This window comes from Portunus trituberculatus, chromosome 22, assembly GCF_017591435.1.
Source record: "Portunus trituberculatus isolate SZX2019 chromosome 22, ASM1759143v1, whole genome shotgun sequence".
Taxonomy (NCBI): domain Eukaryota; kingdom Metazoa; phylum Arthropoda; class Malacostraca; order Decapoda; family Portunidae; genus Portunus; species Portunus trituberculatus.
The window spans coordinates 2,883,756-2,903,849 of record NC_059276.1 but is presented as its reverse complement, the minus strand read 5'-3'; the positions used below and the strand labels follow the sequence as shown (position 1 = coordinate 2,903,849).

Sequence of the window (20,094 nt, the reverse complement as noted above, 5' to 3'; positions counted from 1 at the left end):
TTCACTTACTCTGCTGAGAAACTCCCCACATATTTTTCTCTCTCTCTCTCTCTCTCTCTCTCTCTCTCTCTCTCTCTCTCTCTCTCTCTCTCTCTCTCTCTCTCTCTCTCTCTCTCTCTCTCTCTCTCTCTCTCTCTCTCTCTCTCTCTCTCTCTCTCTCTCTCTCTCTCTCTCTCTCTCTCTCTCTCTCTCTCTCTCTCTCTCTCTCTCTCTCTCTCTCTCTCTCTCTCTCTCTCTCTCTCTCTCTCTCTCTCTCTCTCTCTCTCTCTCTCTCTCTCTCTCTCTCTCTCTCTCTCTCTCTCTCTCTCTCTCTCTCTCTCTCTCTCTCTCTCTCTCTCTCTCTCTCTCTCTCTCTCTCTCTCTCTCTCTCTCTCTCTCTCTCTCTCTCTCTCTCTCTGTCCCTCTCACTAACTCACACACTCACTCATACACCCTCCTACTCTCTGTCTCTCCCTCTCACGCTCTCTCTGTCCCTCTCACTCACTCTCTTGTTAGCTAATCCAATGTAAGCATTCATTAGTTCATACCTATAAATCCGTTCGTCTTCGCGTGGTATATCTCGGCTCTTCACAAGTTTTGCAGAGTGCGCCGTTGCTCCCCACTAACCCCCAGCGTGGTTCTTCTGTCTGGGTGTTGAAGATTTTTCTGTCTTTCGTCTCGCTTTAAATTTCACTTGAATCTTGCATCACGACAATGACTGATATGTTCTATGTCAGTACTTAACAAGAAAAAGCCATTAATCATACGTGACTTCTAAGTTTCGATACACACCTCACTGCCGGAAAGATTCATAGGGAGTGTCTGAGGCGTGTCTTTCTCGCACACAAGCATGGAAATGTGAGGCGAGATGTGCGAGTCCTTCCTTCCCTGCGTCATGATTGACACTCCCAGTTTAACATTCGCTGGCACGAACTCCAGGGGGCACTGTCGCTTCCATCCCTTGACCCGTGAATAAGATGGTGCCCTGGGCACGTACTTGAGCCTTCCCTTCCAACAGCCTGTCTGTTAATAACAATTATGAAGAATTATAAGGTGTAGACATGCTAGATAATATGAAGTATTTCCTTTCTAATCAAAATTTGTATATGGTAATTACGAGATATCACAATGAGTGAACAAGGCGTCAAGCTGAAGGTTATACATTTTAATTTCATTTGACTTTTTTTTTTTTTTATCTTTCAGTACTGTAATACGTCTTCTATCTATGTACCTGCGCCATTAGTTTTTTGTATCTAACTTATTTTAAATAAAATATTAAACTGTTTTGCTAAATGACACTTCCGAGGGAACAAGTTACTCATTTCAAAACCTCGCCTACCTTCACAACACAGCTTGTGTCCAAAGCTTCCAAAGGAATATTTGCAATGATAATACAACGAACACAAAGAAACCAAACTATGCATGAACATAATACATAATATACACGGATATCATGAATCAAACAATAAGACAAGGGTTCGAACAGCAGCCAACACCATATAGCTTTGCCTTGCAGCTTCCACGCAAATGACAAACCTAGCGCTACATTCAAGCTTGATTTTTATTATCAACAGTCAGTAGGACACAATGCATAACTGTCTAATGACGCAATTAACACGAAATAGAAAGATGAAAGGCGTGGTGAATAATCAGTAGGGAGAAGAGATAACCGAAGCAGTGTTCGTATGATTCAACTCGGGAGCTCATGAACTGACAGAGGTGTCATTACTAGCAAAACAAGTACTTATCTCCACTTCAAGGGAATAATCTTGCAGCATCTGAGTAATAATGTGCACCCTTAAAAACATCGAAGTCCTGTGATATGGCAGAAACCTAACATAAAAGAGCACTACAAAGATTCCTACCACCAACACCAACACCGCTTGCCACGTCGTCGTCGTCCTGCCCCACACAGGCCTTCGTATCCATCATGTTTTCCTGCTAATTCTTCTCGTACTTGCTTGAAACTTAACACACAAAGCCTACAGTGATTCATGAATCAATTACGCGCAACGTGTACCACGAATATACGTGAAAAATAGAGATGGAAATTCACACTCACCTTCTAACCAGCGCCATATTGATCCTCCTTTACAGTGACGTCACGTGGCATGGAATTTGGATCTCGCCTCCCACCATAAATATATATATATATATATATATATATATATATATATATATATATATATATATATATATATATATATATATATATATATATATATATATGACTATATATGTATATATGTATATATATATATATATATATATATATATATATATATATATATATATATATATATATATATATATATATATTTTTTCTATCTTTATTTTTTTTTGTGAGAGATTCGACAAAAAGGAAGAAAACAAAAAGCAGGGCAAAGAAACACACCAGTGGACTGTAGAATAGGGCGTTTAATGCAAAATTATATACATCTTTTTTTTTATATTATATTATATACATAAAAGGAATAGGAAATGATCACATGATAAGACATTTACATTATTAATATTATTATTAAAAGAGAACCATGACGGAAAGAAAGCAATGAATCGTGTCTCAACCATGTGTCTCTTAGTAATGAAGTATTCTTTTAATCATATTTCATCGTATTAGGACGATCGTGTGTGGTTAGAATAATAATATTAACGTGTTGCTTTTGACTCGGGAGAATGTGTCAACAGAATAGGTAGGTAGAAACAATATTTTTTTGTCTTTTTATCATAATTTTTTTTTCTTTTTTTTTCTTTTTTGATCAGCGTAATAACAATGGCTGCTCGAAACAGTTTCAGAAGCGCGCTCTTGTCTCGTTTTCCTTGGAGTCGTAACGGGTTTCTAATTATGTTTTTATCTCTAATGTTCTGTTCTTCATGTAAGTACAGAAAAGCATAATAAAAATAATAATAATGATAATAATAATAATAATAATAATAATAATAATAATAATAATAATAATAATAATAATAATAATATTAATAATAATAACAATCGCTGGATTCCGAGTGTTTTGTCACGTCTAATGTAATTTATTGGCTAAGCCTCGCTCCAGTCCGCCAATCAGAAAGCCTCTTCTCATACCATTAGCCAATCATGGATAAGGGTTCATTTACTTAATAGAAGGAGAAGGAGAAGAAGAAAAAGAAGAAGAAAAAGAAGAAGGACTGATTTAGCTTCACACGAACTAAAGTAATATTGAATAGTAACAGTAGTAGTGGTACGAAAAATATAGTAGAAAACAAATTTGATATTGCAGGCATAGATAAAACAACATAGCAGCGGTAGTAGTAGTACTACTACTAGTAGTAGTAGTAGTAGAAGTAGTAGTAGTAGTAGTTATAGAAGAGTATTCATTTTACAAAAGTTCACGGTAATTTAAGTTTACGCTTTCCTATATTTCATTCCCGAGATCTAACATTACGTAGTACAATATTTAGGTGCGGCTTTCCATTACCTTTATTTCGGCGGGAGGAAGAGACGGATGGAGGCTGAGAGAGAGAGTTATCCTGGCGCTGAGTGTGGCGGGAAGAATCTGTGTGTCTGTTACCAATGGATGCCACAGATCAAAAGTAAACTATTTTTATTTCATGTACCCTCTTCTGTCTTATTACTGCTTCTGTGCGATAGGCAGACTTCCGTGCTGGGCATTTTTAAGAGATATTTTAAGGAGTGTTGTGGTATGTGGAGTGTGGCAGGACGCTCGGAGTGGCGGAGAGCATGCAGAGACCGTCAGAGCGGGGCGTGTGTTGCATGGCTCGTTACGGGGTCCTGAACACTCCCCTGGCCCTGGTGTCTAGAGCGGTACGAGTGTCGGTGGATGACGAGACACATTATCTCAGCAGCCAGTTAGTCGTGTCATAACACTTCGGAACAATAACAATAAGTATTTGTGATGTAGTAAGTTACTTGTTATCCTTCAGATTCGCAGTATACGTCAGTATACATTACCCATTACGTAACAAGTATACAAACATATAATATACATATATATCTTTTTTTTTAGAAAACATGTCATATTTTTTTCCATATAAATCTCAACAGAAAACAACAACACATACACAATCCATATAAACTTTATTCTTTAGATTCGGAACAACCTACAGGAGAGAACGGCATGAGGAGACCCGCGCAGGGCATGCCCCACCCACGCAGCCCGCGCCGCGGCCAGCGCCGGCACGACCATTGTTGTAGAATAAGTACATAGTATTGCTGCAAGTCTGTTTTGATGACTTGTATCCCAAAGATGCGTGAGTCAACAATGACCTCCACGAGGGCCAGCGCCTCGCGGCTCAGTGTTGGTTAATTATCACGTGACAGTGGCCCGGCGTGGCGGCGGCGGGAGAAGGCTGCGGGCTGGTCTGCGTCGCGCGGGTCCCCAACTTGGATGCGTGATAATGAGATGGAGGTGAGTGAGTAATGTGGCGGTTGGATTCGGCGACGGCGTATTGCAGGGGATCAGGCTACGGCCCCTGGCATGAACATGATCTCAAGTACTCTTGGCGGCGTGTCTACCAAGGTGCTGCTTATAAAAACTGGGAGAAAATTGAATCATGGACATCAAACCATAAAATAATATATATATATATATATATATATATATATATATATATATATATATATATATATATATATATATATATATGTGTGTGTGTGTGTGTGTGTGTGTGTGTGTGTGTGTGTGTGTGTGTGTGTGTGTGTGTGTGTGTGTGTGTGTGTGTGTGTGTGTGTGTGTGTGTGTGTGTGTGTGTGTGTGTGTGTGTGGAGCAGTGGTAACACTAGGTGGTGCTGCCCACACGTGCAGTCGTGACGTGCCTGGCGCGGGGCGATGCCTAAAATAACAAGAGGTGGGCTAACGTAAGGACTAGTGAGGCGTGTTGTGTGATAACGTTTTCATCCCTAAAAGATAATGGCAACTTTCTTCCTCTCAAGTATACACAGACTGCCTTCCAGCAGCCGTCAGCGACGCTCGCCAACGGTGGTGTGCGAGGGAATCAGGGGGGCAGGGGGCCGTGGGCGCTGACGTGCATGATGCCTCAACATGACTCTCGCCAGGTTCATTTTCTCAACATTCACTTAACTCGCTGTTACGTTTAATATCCAGTATTGGATCTCAAGGCTTACACTCGCGTTCTGCACCTAAGTTCCTGCTGGACAGACAGACAGACAGACAGACACGCGCGGCGGCTTGGCGCTTTCTAATCGTGCTTCCTGACGGCCTCGTCCTGCGGGGCGGCGCCGGGCACTGCCTCTGTCTGCTGACGCTCTAGACACTCGGCGTGATCCACCCCAGCGCGGTGACAGACGTTAGCTCGGCACTCTCGAGGGGCCGCAGCCCGGACCGTGACTCTCATTCTTTATTTCCGTTATGCATTATTTCTCAGTGTCCCTTTTCTCCAGTTGCGGGAGGCAAGTGTAAGGCCGCAGCTCCCCCACCTGCCCCTCGCCGCGAAGGGACGGGCTGGAAGGCAGACGCTCCTCTCTGCACACCTTGTTACCGGTAGGACCGAAGCTCGCTAATCGAACATAGCGAGGGGGAACGGGGCCTGTGCGCTCCGGGCGAGTCCTTCCCGACACTCACTATGATAGTCTCTAAGGGAAAGGAAGAGTGGGATGTGTGTGTACGTACGTATGTGCGCACCAGTGGAACCCAGGCGGCGAGCAGCTGCCGTGTCTCCGGGACATGTGTGTGTGTGTGTGTGTGTGTGTGTTGCAGTGTGGTGTCCTGTGTCCCTACAGAGGTCCAAGTGGGAGGTGGTGTTGCTGCGCGGGACACAAGCAGCAGACTTGGGTGTGTTGGGTTTGGTGTGCTGAGGGTACAGGCATGTGGCGTGTGCGTACGGCAGACGTTTGTCTTCAACACACCGCCCTGAATACGCGGTGAAAATTTTGTGAGCATTCATGAGAAAGGAATGTTTGGGCGAGACGAGTGACGCGCGGGTACTGGCGTTGGCGGCAAACACCAGCTGGTTGGTGGTGGAGTCGCTCGGGGCCCACAGACCTGAACATAAAGAGAACATACAGAATACACAAGCGCAAACCTGCATACGTGATGAGAGGTGTCGGGGAGCGCCTCGTGGGGACCTCCCGAAGGGTTCTATATCGATAAACTTTTCTTCCTGTACATTAACAAACGTGAGGAGGGATTGGCGTCCAGTGGAAAAGTTATATTGTGATCACAGAATGGAGTAGTATTGGGCATTAAAAGCTACTGCGACGGCTGAAAAATCTCCATGCATTTTCCTTGCAATATCATGTGTGAATGCTAAAGCCAGCACAGTCTTGCATCTCTGAGTTTATTTCATTAATAGTATTTTCTTTTCAACACATAGAAATGTTCTCACAGTCTCTGCTTCTGTGTGCCACTCTTGAAATTTTCTTGCGTCGTGTCGCAAGTCCACGCTCACTTCACTCTGCAGACCAATCCGGGCCACGCTCACACTGCCTTCACCACTACCAGCTCACTAGCGGGTCGTGTTGCACTATGCGTCTCTGCTGCCTAGAAGCGGTAGCGGCCTGGCCTCGCGGGGCGCTGTTGCAAGCTGCTGGCGGCAGGTCTGGCGGGACAAGCTGGCAGGCCACTCCGCCGCCCCCTCGGCCACCACACACTGCAGGACGCCCTCTCCCTCACAGTCTTTGCCGCCCCCTAGGATAGCGGCAAAGGAGCTGCGGGGATAGGCATTCACGGGAAGGTGTGTGCAAGCGTGCGTGCGTCACTACGGTGCGGGTCCTGTGCTGCCGGCGCGGCGCGGGGCGGGGTAGGGCCGGGTGGGGTAGGGCGGGGCTGGGCGGGGCGGGCTGGGCGGGCGGGCGGGCGGGCGGGCGGGCGGGCGGGCGGCAATCACAAGGGTGATTGCGTCGCTTGTTCCTGGCAAGTACGTGGTGGGGTGTGTTTGGGCTAAGATTACGATCTCCTAGATGAGAGAGAGAGAGAGAGAGAGAGAGAGAGAGAGAGAGAGAGAGAGAGAGAGAGAGAGAGAGAAAGGAACCACCACCAAACAAGATTAGTGGTATGAAGACAACACACATGCAGCGTCAGGTGGCGGCGGGCGGCGGGCGGCGGGCGAGGATGTGATGGAGCCATCGGGGAGGACGCGGCGTGTCGAGGAGAATAGGCCTCGTGGGTGTGCCCGCGAGCCGGTGACGCAATGAAGAGTATCAAGGACGAAATAGTTCCATCTCCCCCACTTTTCCTCGCGGTGTTGAAAGTTTCCTTCCGCCAAAGCTCCGCGGGTTTCTTAAAGCAATCTTGCGCGAGCCTCATCAAGAACATACATCGGGGCGTTTATTGTTAGTTTTATTCTCCGTGGCGAGCAGCTTTATGAGATACACGTGGGACAAGGCACAAAACAATGTCTAGAACAGTCCAAACTGAAAAGCCTCCCGCACTGGGAGGGCGCGGCGGCACGGCGGGACGCGATCCGTGCAGAGGGACCCGGCCAAAGTATGTGGCGGCCATCGCAGCGGATGGTGCTCGTTCCCTGGCCGGCGTGACCTGCGCTGACCGGCGGTGACCCGTGGACCTTGGGTGCGCGATGAGGGCGGCGGCGGTACTGGGGTGCGGCAGCGGCACCTCCCGAAGACCGCACGCCTGTCCTGGACTGACGGCTCGACGCGGCGGCAACCTGCGGGCGTGACTCCTGCCGAGAAGTGCAGTGCGTCGCGTCAAGGCACCCGCCGTCCCGCGCTGTAATAATATATCGGCTTTGAATCGCGTGGCGTGGCGCGGCGCGGCGGCGGCAGCGGCGTGTCGAGTTGCTTCCCTGTGATTCAGCGTTGTCTTCTGGTCGTGTTAGAGAACTAAAAAGGCACGATGGGTGTACGAGACGTGTGCGGCCTCCTTGATGGGGACAGCTTGCGCGGCGGGTGAGCGGGGCGGGCGGGTAGGGCGGGGCGGGGCTAGGCTGGGTGTAAGACAGGGCTAGAGCGGGGCGCGGCGGGGCCGTAACATTTCACGGCCACGCACAGGTAGCAGCAGTGAGGGAGTGAGGAAGGGAGGGAGGGAGGGAGGGAGAGGAAGGGATGCACTCACCATTATTACAAGATCGCTCTCCTTTATATATTTTTTTCAACTTTTTTCCTTAACGAATGAGATGTGACGCATGAATCAGGTAAAAAAGTAACATGAGGCGGCGAAGTGAGAGGCCACCCCCCGTGCACCCTGCAGGCCACGGGGGGCAGGAAGGGGGTGAAGTAAGGCTCCAATTGACTTACGTTACTGGGACAGGTGGGGGAGGGGAAAGATGGGTGGGGGTGGGAATGGCGATGACCTGAATGACACGAGGATGTGTGGTGTGGCGTGTGGCGTCAGTGTGGTGGTGCGTGTGGTGGTGCATGCATACAACAAGTCTTTTCCAATAAAACCTATAAAATAAATGAACATACATACATACATACATACATACATACAATGGACAGAGGCTTAAACGTGAGTGGTATAGCAGTAAATCTTCCTGAACATCTTGTTTTTTTTGTTGTCTTCTTCATATATTACACACGTATATCACAAAATAACAACGCATCTTGACAAAATATCATGTGGTACAAAAGGCGACAAGACCGTGATGGCTTTCATCAAACTAGACTTTATATGATCAGCTGGAAAGTCACAAAAATAGAACCTTTTTTTTTATTATTACGCGAAATACCTGCAAAAAACTAGTCTGCCTATAAGTCACGTGTTACTTAAGCTCACAGCAAAGAAGAGCAACATAACAAGTAGGAGGCGGCGGCGGCGGTGGCGGCATAACGAACAGGTAGCCAGAGCTCGCACACACGCACGCACCGTCTCCAAGCTCGCGGAAAACGGTATAAGCGTCGGTGGTTCGAGTGAAGCAGTGAAGCAGTGAAGCCTCGTTGAGTGTAGTGAACAGTCATCAAAACTGCTCATAAAAACCACAAGATGAACTTTTATCTCCCTCGCCTCCCTGTACATATTTCTAATCTTTTTGTTCTTTGGTATGAATTCCAACCCAAAATCCATAATGTACGTGTTTTTGTTTTTAGATTTCCGTCAATTTTCTTTAGCGCTCCTGATTCGCCGGTTCAGGTTCACGGGTTCACTCAGACGCTTCGAGACTTCACTGCAACGCCGCCACTCAAATGTTTCGCTGGATACCGTTAAAAGGATGTACAAAGGCAACGGAGTCACATACAGGGGAGAAAAATAACCTTCCTCGCACCTGGAAGCAATTAAGGACAGGTGAAACACGGCAGGTACATATCAATCAATCAAGAAACAGGTGTACATCGGCGAAGCAATAATTTGATGTATAATTCGTAACGTTTTCATTTTTTCTTTTCAATTGCGTAACGTAAACAAGGAATCGGGGAAGCGAAAGGATGAGGGATACCTTGCTGGAGACTGTAAGGCGAAGCGAAATGAGAAGGTAGCAAGTTGAATGACAAGAGATAACTGATAACTGTGTGGTCTAATACGAATAAATGAAGCTGCATATACAACTGATTACTTTGTGGTCTAATATGCTTTTTAGTATAGTTTATGCAAAGAGCACGAACACCAGTGATCTTTCAATATACAGCCCTGAAGACTATTGGTAATACGTAGGATTGTACAGAATAAAGCTTTGTAATTCAGACCACGAACATCAGTAATTACTCGCAGTGTTCAGGAAAAAAAATATGAAAAATGTCTTTCTTCACTTCCCAACGAAATATTTGTAAAGTATAGCTCATTTTGCAGCTCAGACCACGAGGATCAGTCATCTCTCATATACCACCTTTGAAATACTCGCGGTGTCTCGGGAAAAAGAGTAAAAGCAAACGGTTTTCTATCTTTCTGTACTCTCACTCCCAAAGTAATATTAAAATACTTCGCAACTCAGAGCATCAGTAACGTCTCACATACTACCCTTGAAAATCTCGCGGCATCTCGGGAATAAAAAGGACTAAAACTAAACCTTCTGTATTCTCATTAACAACGTAATAGAATACTCTCTTTCACTCACAGAAAAAGATCACTCGTTGTCAGTCCAGGTCACCCTACTCTGAAATCTCGACTTTTTTCCACACTTTCGCTTCCTTCCTTCCGGGGGACGAAGCCTCGACGGGTAAATACGAGAGGGAGTAAAGCTTGTACGAGGGATTAAAAAACTGGAGATCAAGAAAGGCTATCATAAGAGGGTCAAAGCTCTATGTTAAAAATCTTAGCCGGGTTTATTCAATGTACAGTGAAAGGCTCTACGGGTAAAAACTAGAGCGAGGGTAAAACGTGTGATAGATAAGGTATTAATGGCGGATTTGAAGCTGTAATGAGCCGAAGCCAAGGCAGGTTGATGCTCTAAGGACTTAGTGAAGATTCGCTAGTCAGTCTATAACAGGTAAGAAGGAAGTGACGGGACGCCTAAAATGAGTCAACCCACGATAGGTGAACTCAAGCACTAATCAAATTCACAACAGGTACACTCCAATTAGCAGAGTAGACTACACAGGTAGGTAAACTCCGTCACTTATTAGAGTCACCCTAGACAGGTAAAATGGACTAGCGGGAACAGGTAAACTCTAATTAGCAGAGTAAACTACACAAGTAAGTGAACTCCATCACTTATCAGAGTTACCCTACGGACAGGTAAAATGGACTAGCGGGAACAGGTAAACTCCAATTAGCAGAGTAGACCCCAACATGTAGGTAAACTCGGGTGACTAATTAGAGCCCTACTACATACAAACAGGTGTGAGTACATGTAGGCAGAGCGACTATGGTGAGGTGGTTGTGGGGTCGTAATGACAAAAAGAAGAAAGAAAAAAAATATATAAACCTCCGTTATTTCTTCACCAGGGCGGGTTAGTGTCAGTCTGTCAGCTCGCCTCGCCCGGTGGCTGCCAAAGTGTGGATTACAGAAACCTGTACGAGTGGAGTGTGTGTGATGTGATGAGCCACCACCGTTGTTCTATTTAGTGCTGATGAAGTGCTGTGGGTTGCCTCGGACACCCGCTAACCCACAGATGAAGGGGGAGCTAAACCAAGTCTCGTTTACTGGTGACTTACTACCTTGTATTATTTGGTCAAAGGCCACATAAATGATTTGTTGATTCTTCTTCGGTGTCTTTGTCTTTTCTCCATAAAAATGCAGTACCTTTGGTAAAAATATTATTATAATCACGTACAATTTCAAAGAATACGAGTAACTTTCACTACTGGTTGTAAAAAGTAATTTGGGGTAAGTTTAGCTATGCTAAGTTTTACATGGTAAATTTCTTATGTTATGTTAGGTAAGGTATATAAAAATGCTCAACAACTTTTCATCAGGTAAGGCTGAGGTTACGTAAAAGCGAGCGAGGTGTATTCCCTCAGGATTAATTAATGAGATGAGGCAAGGTTCATCACAGCAGCCCCTTCACCGCCAGGCAGCGAGAGTTGAGGAGACCCGGTGCAGTTTGTACAATAATTTTTTCCTTGACTAGAAATGAGTATAATCGATAATAATACTAATGACAGTAAGTAGTAGTAGTAAGGGCTTTGACAAGGACTAATCACTTGTAGAACTGTCTCCTAATAAACAATAATATAACTGACGATTTAATACTAATGAGAATAGAATAATAATCTTGTAACAACTATAATCTGCAAATATTTCTGTATCACGAGTATGACAATAATACTAATAATATGACAAATAGTGATAATACAGACATCTGGTAAATCCTGTATGATCTCTGGCTAACTAAAATCCAAACTGACAGTAATACTAATAACATTCTGTAACATAATAGTAATAACAACAATAACAACCTGACGTGTTCCATTTACCTGTGAAGTGTTTAATTATCTCTCCTAATTAAGCACAGGTATTGATACACAGCCAGGTGAGGTGTATTCCATCAGGTATACATAATAACACTCAGGATACATAATCATACAAAACAACTAGGAATTGCAAATCTTGAAATGAAAGTAAAAAAAAAAAAAAAAAATACGCAGATTCTTGACTTTTCACCTTAATATAACGAATTACCTGTGATTTTAAGACACGGTTGGGTGAATCATTAGTCTCATAGAGGGAGAATGGGAGGAATGGGAGAGGGAAGGGGAGGAAGGGGCTTTTGACATGTTAGTAAGTCTGGGTAGGGGAGGGTGGCGGTAAAGGTGGTAAAGGTGTCTAATATACGTTTTCTTCTTGTCTATATTATCAGTTTCATTTCCGTATTGAATTTTTAATGGTACATGTTTAAATAAATCGTACGAAATAGGTACATTAAGTTATTATTGCATTGTAAACCATCAATCACTTTGCTTTTATCCTTTTCGTCTTTATTAGTTTTATTTTCTTACTATTCCAGGGAAATATCAAAATGAGGCAAGATAAAGAAGGTATCAGAGTATTGTACCTTAATTGCATATTGTTGTACCTTATTGTCAATTGTTCTTTGGTTTCTTTTAATCTATTTTCTGTGGGGTTAAGGAGAGGGAAGAGAGGGAGGGCAGGTGTATCGTACTTCACTCGAATATTGCTGCATCTTTTTTTATAAACTCTGAGCTTATTTTCTGATTGGTTGAAGTGCAATGACTCTGCTGCACGTGATTGGCTGTTGCGTCTGTCCTATGAAACGTCACTTAACCAATGAATGAAAGCGCTGGAACTGAGTGATCAAACAATATCAACACACAAACAAATGAAGAAACAAGGAAAGCGAAGGTGATACTTGATAATAACTCTACTGGTGGAAAAAACTTAGAAAACTCTCTCTCTCTCTCTCTCTCTCTCTCTCTCTCTCTCTCTCTCTCTCTCTCTCTCTCTCACCGGAATCACTGTCAACTTAGAACGTAATCAGAATAACACTTAAAATCTAGTAATAATAATGATAATAATAATAATAATGACTCAACAACACTCAGCTTAAGTAAGGATGATATTGGAAACTTCTACAGTACTAATTAATCAGAGTAACAACAGGTAAAGGTGAGTAACTAACGTCCTTATCCTCCGCCAAAGAAAGAAGAAAACAACCTCCTCGAGTTTATACTTATCATAATCTTAAATGCGAATACCCTTGTTTCTTTTTTAACGGTAAATGAAAGTCTCGAATGGGGAAAGGAGAGGGAGAGGAAGAGGGAAAGGGAGAGGGTAGGGAGAGGGAGAGGGAGGATAACAAACTTGATAAACACTAGATGTAGAGATAACAAGAATAACAAACGGGAAAATATGGAGAAATAGATGAAAAACAACTGTAATAATAATGATGAGGATAATAATAATAATAATGATAATAATAATAATAATAATAATAATAATAATAATAATAATAATAATAATAACAATAACCTGGTAATGTACAGACTGCAGTGAAACATTTGGATGACTACGAAGGGCAAGACAGACAGATGGACAGACAAAACCAGGTGTGTGGTGGGAAGGGGAATGACAGGAGGGAACCACACACTCAGGAGGGAATCAGGAAGAGGAATAGGAGGAAGAGGAGTAGGAGGAGGAGAAGGAAGGAAAATGTCAATTAAACCCCCTGTAGGTAGCGAAGAAGTAGAAGAGGAAGATGAAGTAACCAAGAGGAAAGACGATTCGGGAGATGACGTCAATGGACTTCGCCACTCTGATCGGATGTCTGGGCACCTTTTTGTGGGGCTGCGGGAGAGAAGAACGAGGGAAAGTGTTACGATGATGAAATAAAAAAGAAAACACGTTACAGTATGATAATTGTTTGTTTAGTGCGATTATTCAGTGTTTTTTTGTGTTTATTTGAGTGGTTTTTTTTATCTTATTTGTGTCTTTTTTTGGTTTAGTTGAGATTCTTTGATGGTTTGTGTTTTGTTTGTGTTTCTTTGTGTTTGGATACGATAATTGCTTGTTTAGTGCGATTATTAAGTGTTTTTTTTATGTTTATTTGAGTGTTTCTTATTTTATTGTGTCTTTTTATTTAATTGAGTTTTTTTGATGGTTTCTGTGTTTTGTTTGTGTTTCTTTGTGTTTGGGTACGATAATTGCATTTATTGTACGATTATTCAGTGTTTTTATGTTTATTTGAGTGTTTTTTTTTATTTTATTGCGTCTTTTTTGTTTAATTGAGTTTCTTTTTATGATTTCTTTGTATTTTTATGTTTCTTTGTGTTTGGATACGATAGTTGCTTGTTTAGTGCGATTATTCAGTGTTTTTTGTGTTTATGCGAGTGTTTTGATCTCATTCGGTGTTTATTTTTGTTTAAGTGGGTTTCTTTGATGATTTCTATGTTTTGTGTGTGTTTCTTTGTGTTTTTTAATCCTTATTTCAGTGTTTTTTTGTGTTTTTCTGTGGTAGTTTTCTTGTTTAGATGAGTTTTTGTTGTATTTACCATTGCTTTCTTTGTTCATTTCGTGTGTTTTTGTGTTGAGTAATTGTATTTGTGCTACTCGTATTGTTATTTGTTTATTTTTGTGGGTTGAGTTGAGTTTCTTTTGTTTTTTTCATGATTTGGTGTGTAATTCACCTCGGTCGTCTGCTGGTCACCCAGCCAGTCTTTCCCATTACGGAGCGAGCTCAGAGCTCATAGACCGATCTTCGGGTAGGACTGAGATCAAAACACACTCCACACACCGGGAAAGCGAGGCCACAACCCCTCGAGTTACATCCCGTACCTATTTACTGCTAGGTGAACACACCCCACACATTAAGAGGCTTTGCCCATTTGCCTCGCCGCTTACCGGGACTCGATCCCGGGCCTCTCGATTGTGAGTCGAGCGTGCTAACCACTACACTACGCGGTGTGTGTGTGTGTGTGTGTGTGTGTGTGTGTGTGTGTGTGTGTGTGTGTGTGTGTGTGTGTGTGTGTGTGTGTGTGTCATAATTACTTAGTAGATTAAAGTGCTTATCTATCTTATTTAACTATTTGAATATCTATCTGTCAAACCATTCATTAAAATCTATACGAGCTTGTGTTCTTTTATCATTACTACTACTACTACTACTACTACTACTACATTTACTACTACCACCACGAGAAATCTCCTCCTCCTCCTCCTCCTCATCCTACTACTACTACTACTACTACTACTACTACTACTACTACTACTACCATCACCACTATTTTTACTACTTACTACTACCATCTTAGCAGCATCACAGCCCACACTAACACTAGCAGTAAGCATGACAGCAGTGCAAGAAAGGTAAGCAGACACAGGTAAGAGAGGGACAGGTATGTTAATTACCTTGAATGTGTACTCTACCTGGCTCACCTCCGCCGGTTCCTGTAACGGAGGTAGTGGATTGAATAACAGGGAGAGAAGAGAAGAGATAAGAGAAGGAGAGGAGATGTGAGAAAAATTAGGAGGGAAGGTGAAATAACAAGATGAGAGACGTAAGAGAAGGGAAGGATAGGGAAGATGAAAGACGTTTGTAGATTTGAGGGAAGAGAAGAGATGAGGAGAGGAGAAATACGACAGAAGAGAAAGGAAAGGAATGAAGGAGTGGAGATAAAAAGAAGAGAAGGGAAAAGAGAAAGAAAGGGAAATGAAGGCAAGAAAAGGAAAGTGAAGGCAAGATAAGGGAATAAATGAGAATGAGAAGAAAAGTAAGAGAAAGGAAGGAAAAAAATAAGAGAAGAAAGATAGAGAGACAGATAAATAGACAGAGACAAAAGTAGAAAATAGATAAATACCGTGATAGATAACAGGACAGACAGACAGACATAAAAACAGAAAAACAGAGACAGACAGACAGACAGACAAGATTTGACGTGAGGTGGCGGCAGTAGCGGCAGTGAAATTCGAAAAAAAAAGAAAAATTAAACACATCTGTTCGTTGTAGCTTGGCGGACAAATAACAAATAAAACATCGATCTATACACACGAAAGGAGGGGTTCTGTCCGCCAAGTTAGCGTGAACAGACTGTAGCGGAGTTTTTGTGACAAGCTGAATGAAATGAAAGAAAAGAAAAAAAATTACTTTCTTTTATTATATAGAGAGTAATTTATCCATCATTGTGGGTGAAAAAAGAAAGAAAAGAGTTAGAACATTTAAGCAAAGTGTTTGTGCTTTGTTTACTGTTTCTAGAAAGATTTTATTTGTACCAATTGTTTAGAAATAAAAAGAAGAAAAAAGTTAAAGGGAATTTATCGCATTTAAATATATCATGCTATTTGGTGGAGAGAGAGAGAGAGAGAGAGAGAGAGAGAGAGAGAGAGAGAGAGAGAGAGAGAGAGAGAGAGAATCACAATATTTTATGCTTCATTTATTAATCTTCCGTCACTATCATTCTTAATCCTCCTTCCATGACTATTATTATCACCACCACCATCACCACCACCATCATCACCACCATCATCACCATCACCACCACCGTCACCACCATCACCACCCCGTCAGCAGCCATGGAAGTGCAGATAAAGCAGCAGATTCATAAAGCTTCACGAGGCTTCAAATGAAACAATGAACCGTGAAATCATTAATACAGATCTCTCTCTCTCTCTCTCTCTCTCTCTCTCTCTGTACCGTTTACCTTCACCTCACGCCTAAATAGGAAATATACATGTATTATCAAAGAAATAAATATAAAAGAAAGAAAATGCAGAGCTAAATTTTATGAAGAAATTAAGAAAAGAAAGGAAAGATAGAGATAGACAGAGAGAGAGAGAGAGAGAGAGAGAGAGAGAGAGAGAGAGAGAGAGAGAGAGAGAGAGAGAGAGAGAGAGAGAGAGAATTGGAATATATATTTTTAAAGCTAGTTCAATAAGCCGAGTTATGTGGAGTTTTATAATCATTGAAATATGTGTGTGGTGATGAAAAATGGCTGGAAATAATTGCAATATGGTAATAACGATGGTAATAATGTAGCGAAGTGATGAAGGAGAGACAAGGCAATGAGAGAGAAAGGAAAAAAGGACAATAAATAAAAGAATAACGTGAGGATATAAAGAAAATAGAATAAAAGAAACGAAATTAAATAAAAAACAATACTGAGAGAGAGAGAGAGAGAGAGAGAGAGAGAGAGAGAGAGAGAGAGAGAGAGAGAGAGAGAGAGAGAATGACACAGACGGAAATTGTCACAGAAAAGGAAAAAAAAAAAGTTTAAAAGTGAAAAGTGAAAAAGAGGCAAAAGCAGTGACTGTATTAGACAAACAAACAAACAAACGAACGAACATATAAACAAAAAGAAATAAAAAAAAAAAAACTATAGACAGACAGACAGACAGACAGACAGACAGACACTTACGGTTCCAGTTACTTCCTGTAGAGACAAAAAAAGGGAGAGAATAAAGTAAGTACGACAAATAAGTAAGTAAGTAAGTAGGTTTAAGTAAATAAAAGTAAGCTTAACATTAAAATCTCAGCAAAGATTAAGAAAATGAAACTACAAAAATAAAATACATACACAGGAATACATTGCGTACACAGGATAACACTATGCACATGGATTATTACGTACATGAAAGGTATACATACGCACACACACATACATACATACATACATACATACATACATACATACATATATTATTGTGGGTAATGTTAATAGTGTAATACTGATGTGGAGAGGAAGGAGAGATTGAAGAGGAGGAGGAGGAGGAGGAGGAGGAGGAGGAGGAGGTGGAGGAATAGGATGAGATGGAGGAACAGGAGGAGATGGAGTAGGAGGAGGAGGAGGTGGAGGAATAGGATGAGCTGGAGGAACAGGAGGAGATGGAGTAGGAGGAGGAGGAGGTGGAGGAATTTGAGGAGATGGAGTAGTAGGAGATGGAGTAGGAAGAGGAGGAGATAAAGTAGGAGGAGGAAGTGGAAGAAAAGGAGGAGATGGAGGAATAGGAGGAGATGGAGTAGGAGGAGGAGGAGGAGGAGGAGAAAAGAGATAAAAAGAATATAGAAAATCACAAGAACTCTTAATCAGTACTAAAGCGAAAAAAGAAACATGATGAAATAAAACTAAAGCAAATAAAGTCACGAGGTTTTAGTGAAAGAGTAAACAAGAAACAACGACGAGAAAAAAAAAACAAGAAAACCATTAATTTCACGAGTTTTTGAGTTAAACAAACGACAAACAAACAAAACCTGAAATGAAAACATGATAAGAAAAAAAAAGATAAAAATTCTTACCTTCTTTATTACTTCATTATTTCAACCTCTGAAGAAACAAACGAGTGACTAAACAAACAAACAAACAAACAAACAAATTAAGTAACACCTGGTTATCAACTTACCTGAAATGGGAGATGAGCAACACACACACACACACACACACACACACACACACACACACACACACACACACTATAACAAAGCCAGGAATAAAAACACACACAATCAAATAAATAGACAATACACACAGGTGACTGATTAAACACTACACAAACATCTGTCAGGTAAGCACCGAACACACACACACCTGCCTAATCAAACACACGCGTAATTAACACCACACACACACACACACACACACACACACACACACACACACACACACACACACACACACACACACACACATACCTATTGACTCTATCCAGTAATTCATACCTTTAACCTTCATAACTATCAATACTATTTCACTGTTTCCTCTCACCTATATGTCTAACTAACTATTCTAACTATGTAACTATTTTTTCTTCTCCCATTCAAATTTTTCAGGGCGATGAAATGTGTTGGTGCATGACTGAGTTAAGGACGAGTGTGATAGCTTTGGTGTATCAAATAGACAGATACGCAGACATACAGACAGACACACACGTACACTAAAAGAATCTGAAATGTTATGAATATCTAATGGCACACACACACACACACACACACACACACACACACACACACTATATCCAACCAACACTTACCAACATACACACACACGAACACCTAAACAAGAAAAAATCACATTTCATTCCCTACCTTGAAAAATAACTCGGAAAAAAATGACACACACACACACACACACACACACACACACACACACACACACACACACACACACACCCTACCGTCCCTCCAACACAGACACACGGACACACGGAAACACGCACTTACCTCTCCATTAGGACAGCTGTTGGCCGCGTTGGTATGAGAGCACTGGGAGTTTCCGCAGTTCGCGCAGGCCATCATCTCGTGGGAATTGCGCTGCTCCGTGGGTCTGGCGGGCAGGGGCGCCATCTCTCCCAGGCCCGTGCACGCATTCACGTCAGATCCCCCGGGCCCCCCTGGTCGCTTCCGGTCCGTCTGGGGACAAGGTGCTGTGAGGTGCTATGGTGTAATGGGAGTGAGTGCTGGGAGAGGTAGGGAGAGGCATGAGGGAGGCTGGGAGAGGCGTGGGGAAGGCTGGGAGAGGCTGGGAGAGGCATGGGGTAGGCTGGGAGAGGCATGGGGTAGGCTGGGAGAGGCATGGGGAAGGCTGGGAGAGGCAATGGGAAGCTGGAAGAGGCTGGGGAAGGTTGGAAGAAACATGGGATAGGCTGAAAAGAAGCAGAGTGGAGGCAAGGAAAGGCAGGGAGAGGTTAAGTAGAAACAGTGAGAAGCCGAGGGAGACGAGGAGAGGCAGAGAGAGGTAAGAGAGACGCATTAGCAAAGGCAGGGGAGAGGAAAAGAGAGGCGGGGAAAGGCAGGGAAAGGTATGGGAGAAGAAAGAGGAGGCTGGGGAGAGACATGGGAGAGGAACGGAGAGATTGGAGAGGCAGTGTGAGGTTAGGAGAGAATTGGAGAGGCTAGAGGAAACAGGAAGAGGCTGGAAAAGGAAAGGAGAGGCAGGAATGAGCTCTTAGGTAAAAGAAAGCACACACAGGTATTATATTTCACAGGTAGGCACATATATACATACATACATACATACATTCATACATACATACACAGAAATATACGCGCACATACACGCACATAATGCACAATGTAATAGTTAAAAACAAGAACACACACACACACACACACACACACACACACACACACACACACACACACACACACACACACACGATGCACTAAACACTAAACATTTAATTACACTTGTTGTTGTTTTCATTGCTTATCATTATTGTTTGTGAGGAAAACTTTTGCGTTAAACTCGAAAATTATAATGAATTGAAATATGCACTATAGTGTGTGAGTTTGTTTGTTGAATAAAATGAGAATTGAATTAAAATTGTTCGCAGGTAGGTGAACACTCTCTCTCTCTCTCTCTCTCTCTCTCTCTCTCT

The 20,094-nt window shown here is 42.6% G+C and overlaps 1 protein-coding gene across 14 annotated transcripts in view; it reads right to left on the bottom strand.

Moving 5' to 3' along the window:
* Window positions 1-4,636: 4,636 nt before the first annotated feature.
* The window catches only part of LOC123507429 (glycine receptor subunit alpha-4-like), a 142,256-nt gene continuing 126,798 nt past the window's right edge, over window positions 4,637-20,094 (bottom strand). For 10 of the 14 annotated variants that reach the window (XM_045260269.1, XM_045260274.1, XM_045260273.1 and 7 more), the window contains 4 exons: window positions 18,938-19,126; window positions 17,139-17,153; window positions 15,136-15,174; window positions 4,637-13,575 (listed from right to left, as the gene is read on the bottom strand). In XM_045260269.1, the coding sequence (XP_045116204.1) occupies window positions 13,444-13,575; window positions 15,136-15,174; window positions 17,139-17,153; window positions 18,938-19,126 (375 nt within the window). In that variant the 3' untranslated portion in view covers window positions 4,637-13,443. The remainder of the gene's footprint in view (window positions 13,576-15,135; window positions 15,175-17,138; window positions 17,154-18,937; window positions 19,127-20,094) is intronic. The other 4 variants (XM_045260278.1, XM_045260280.1, XM_045260275.1 and 1 more) reach the window with 4 other exon arrangements.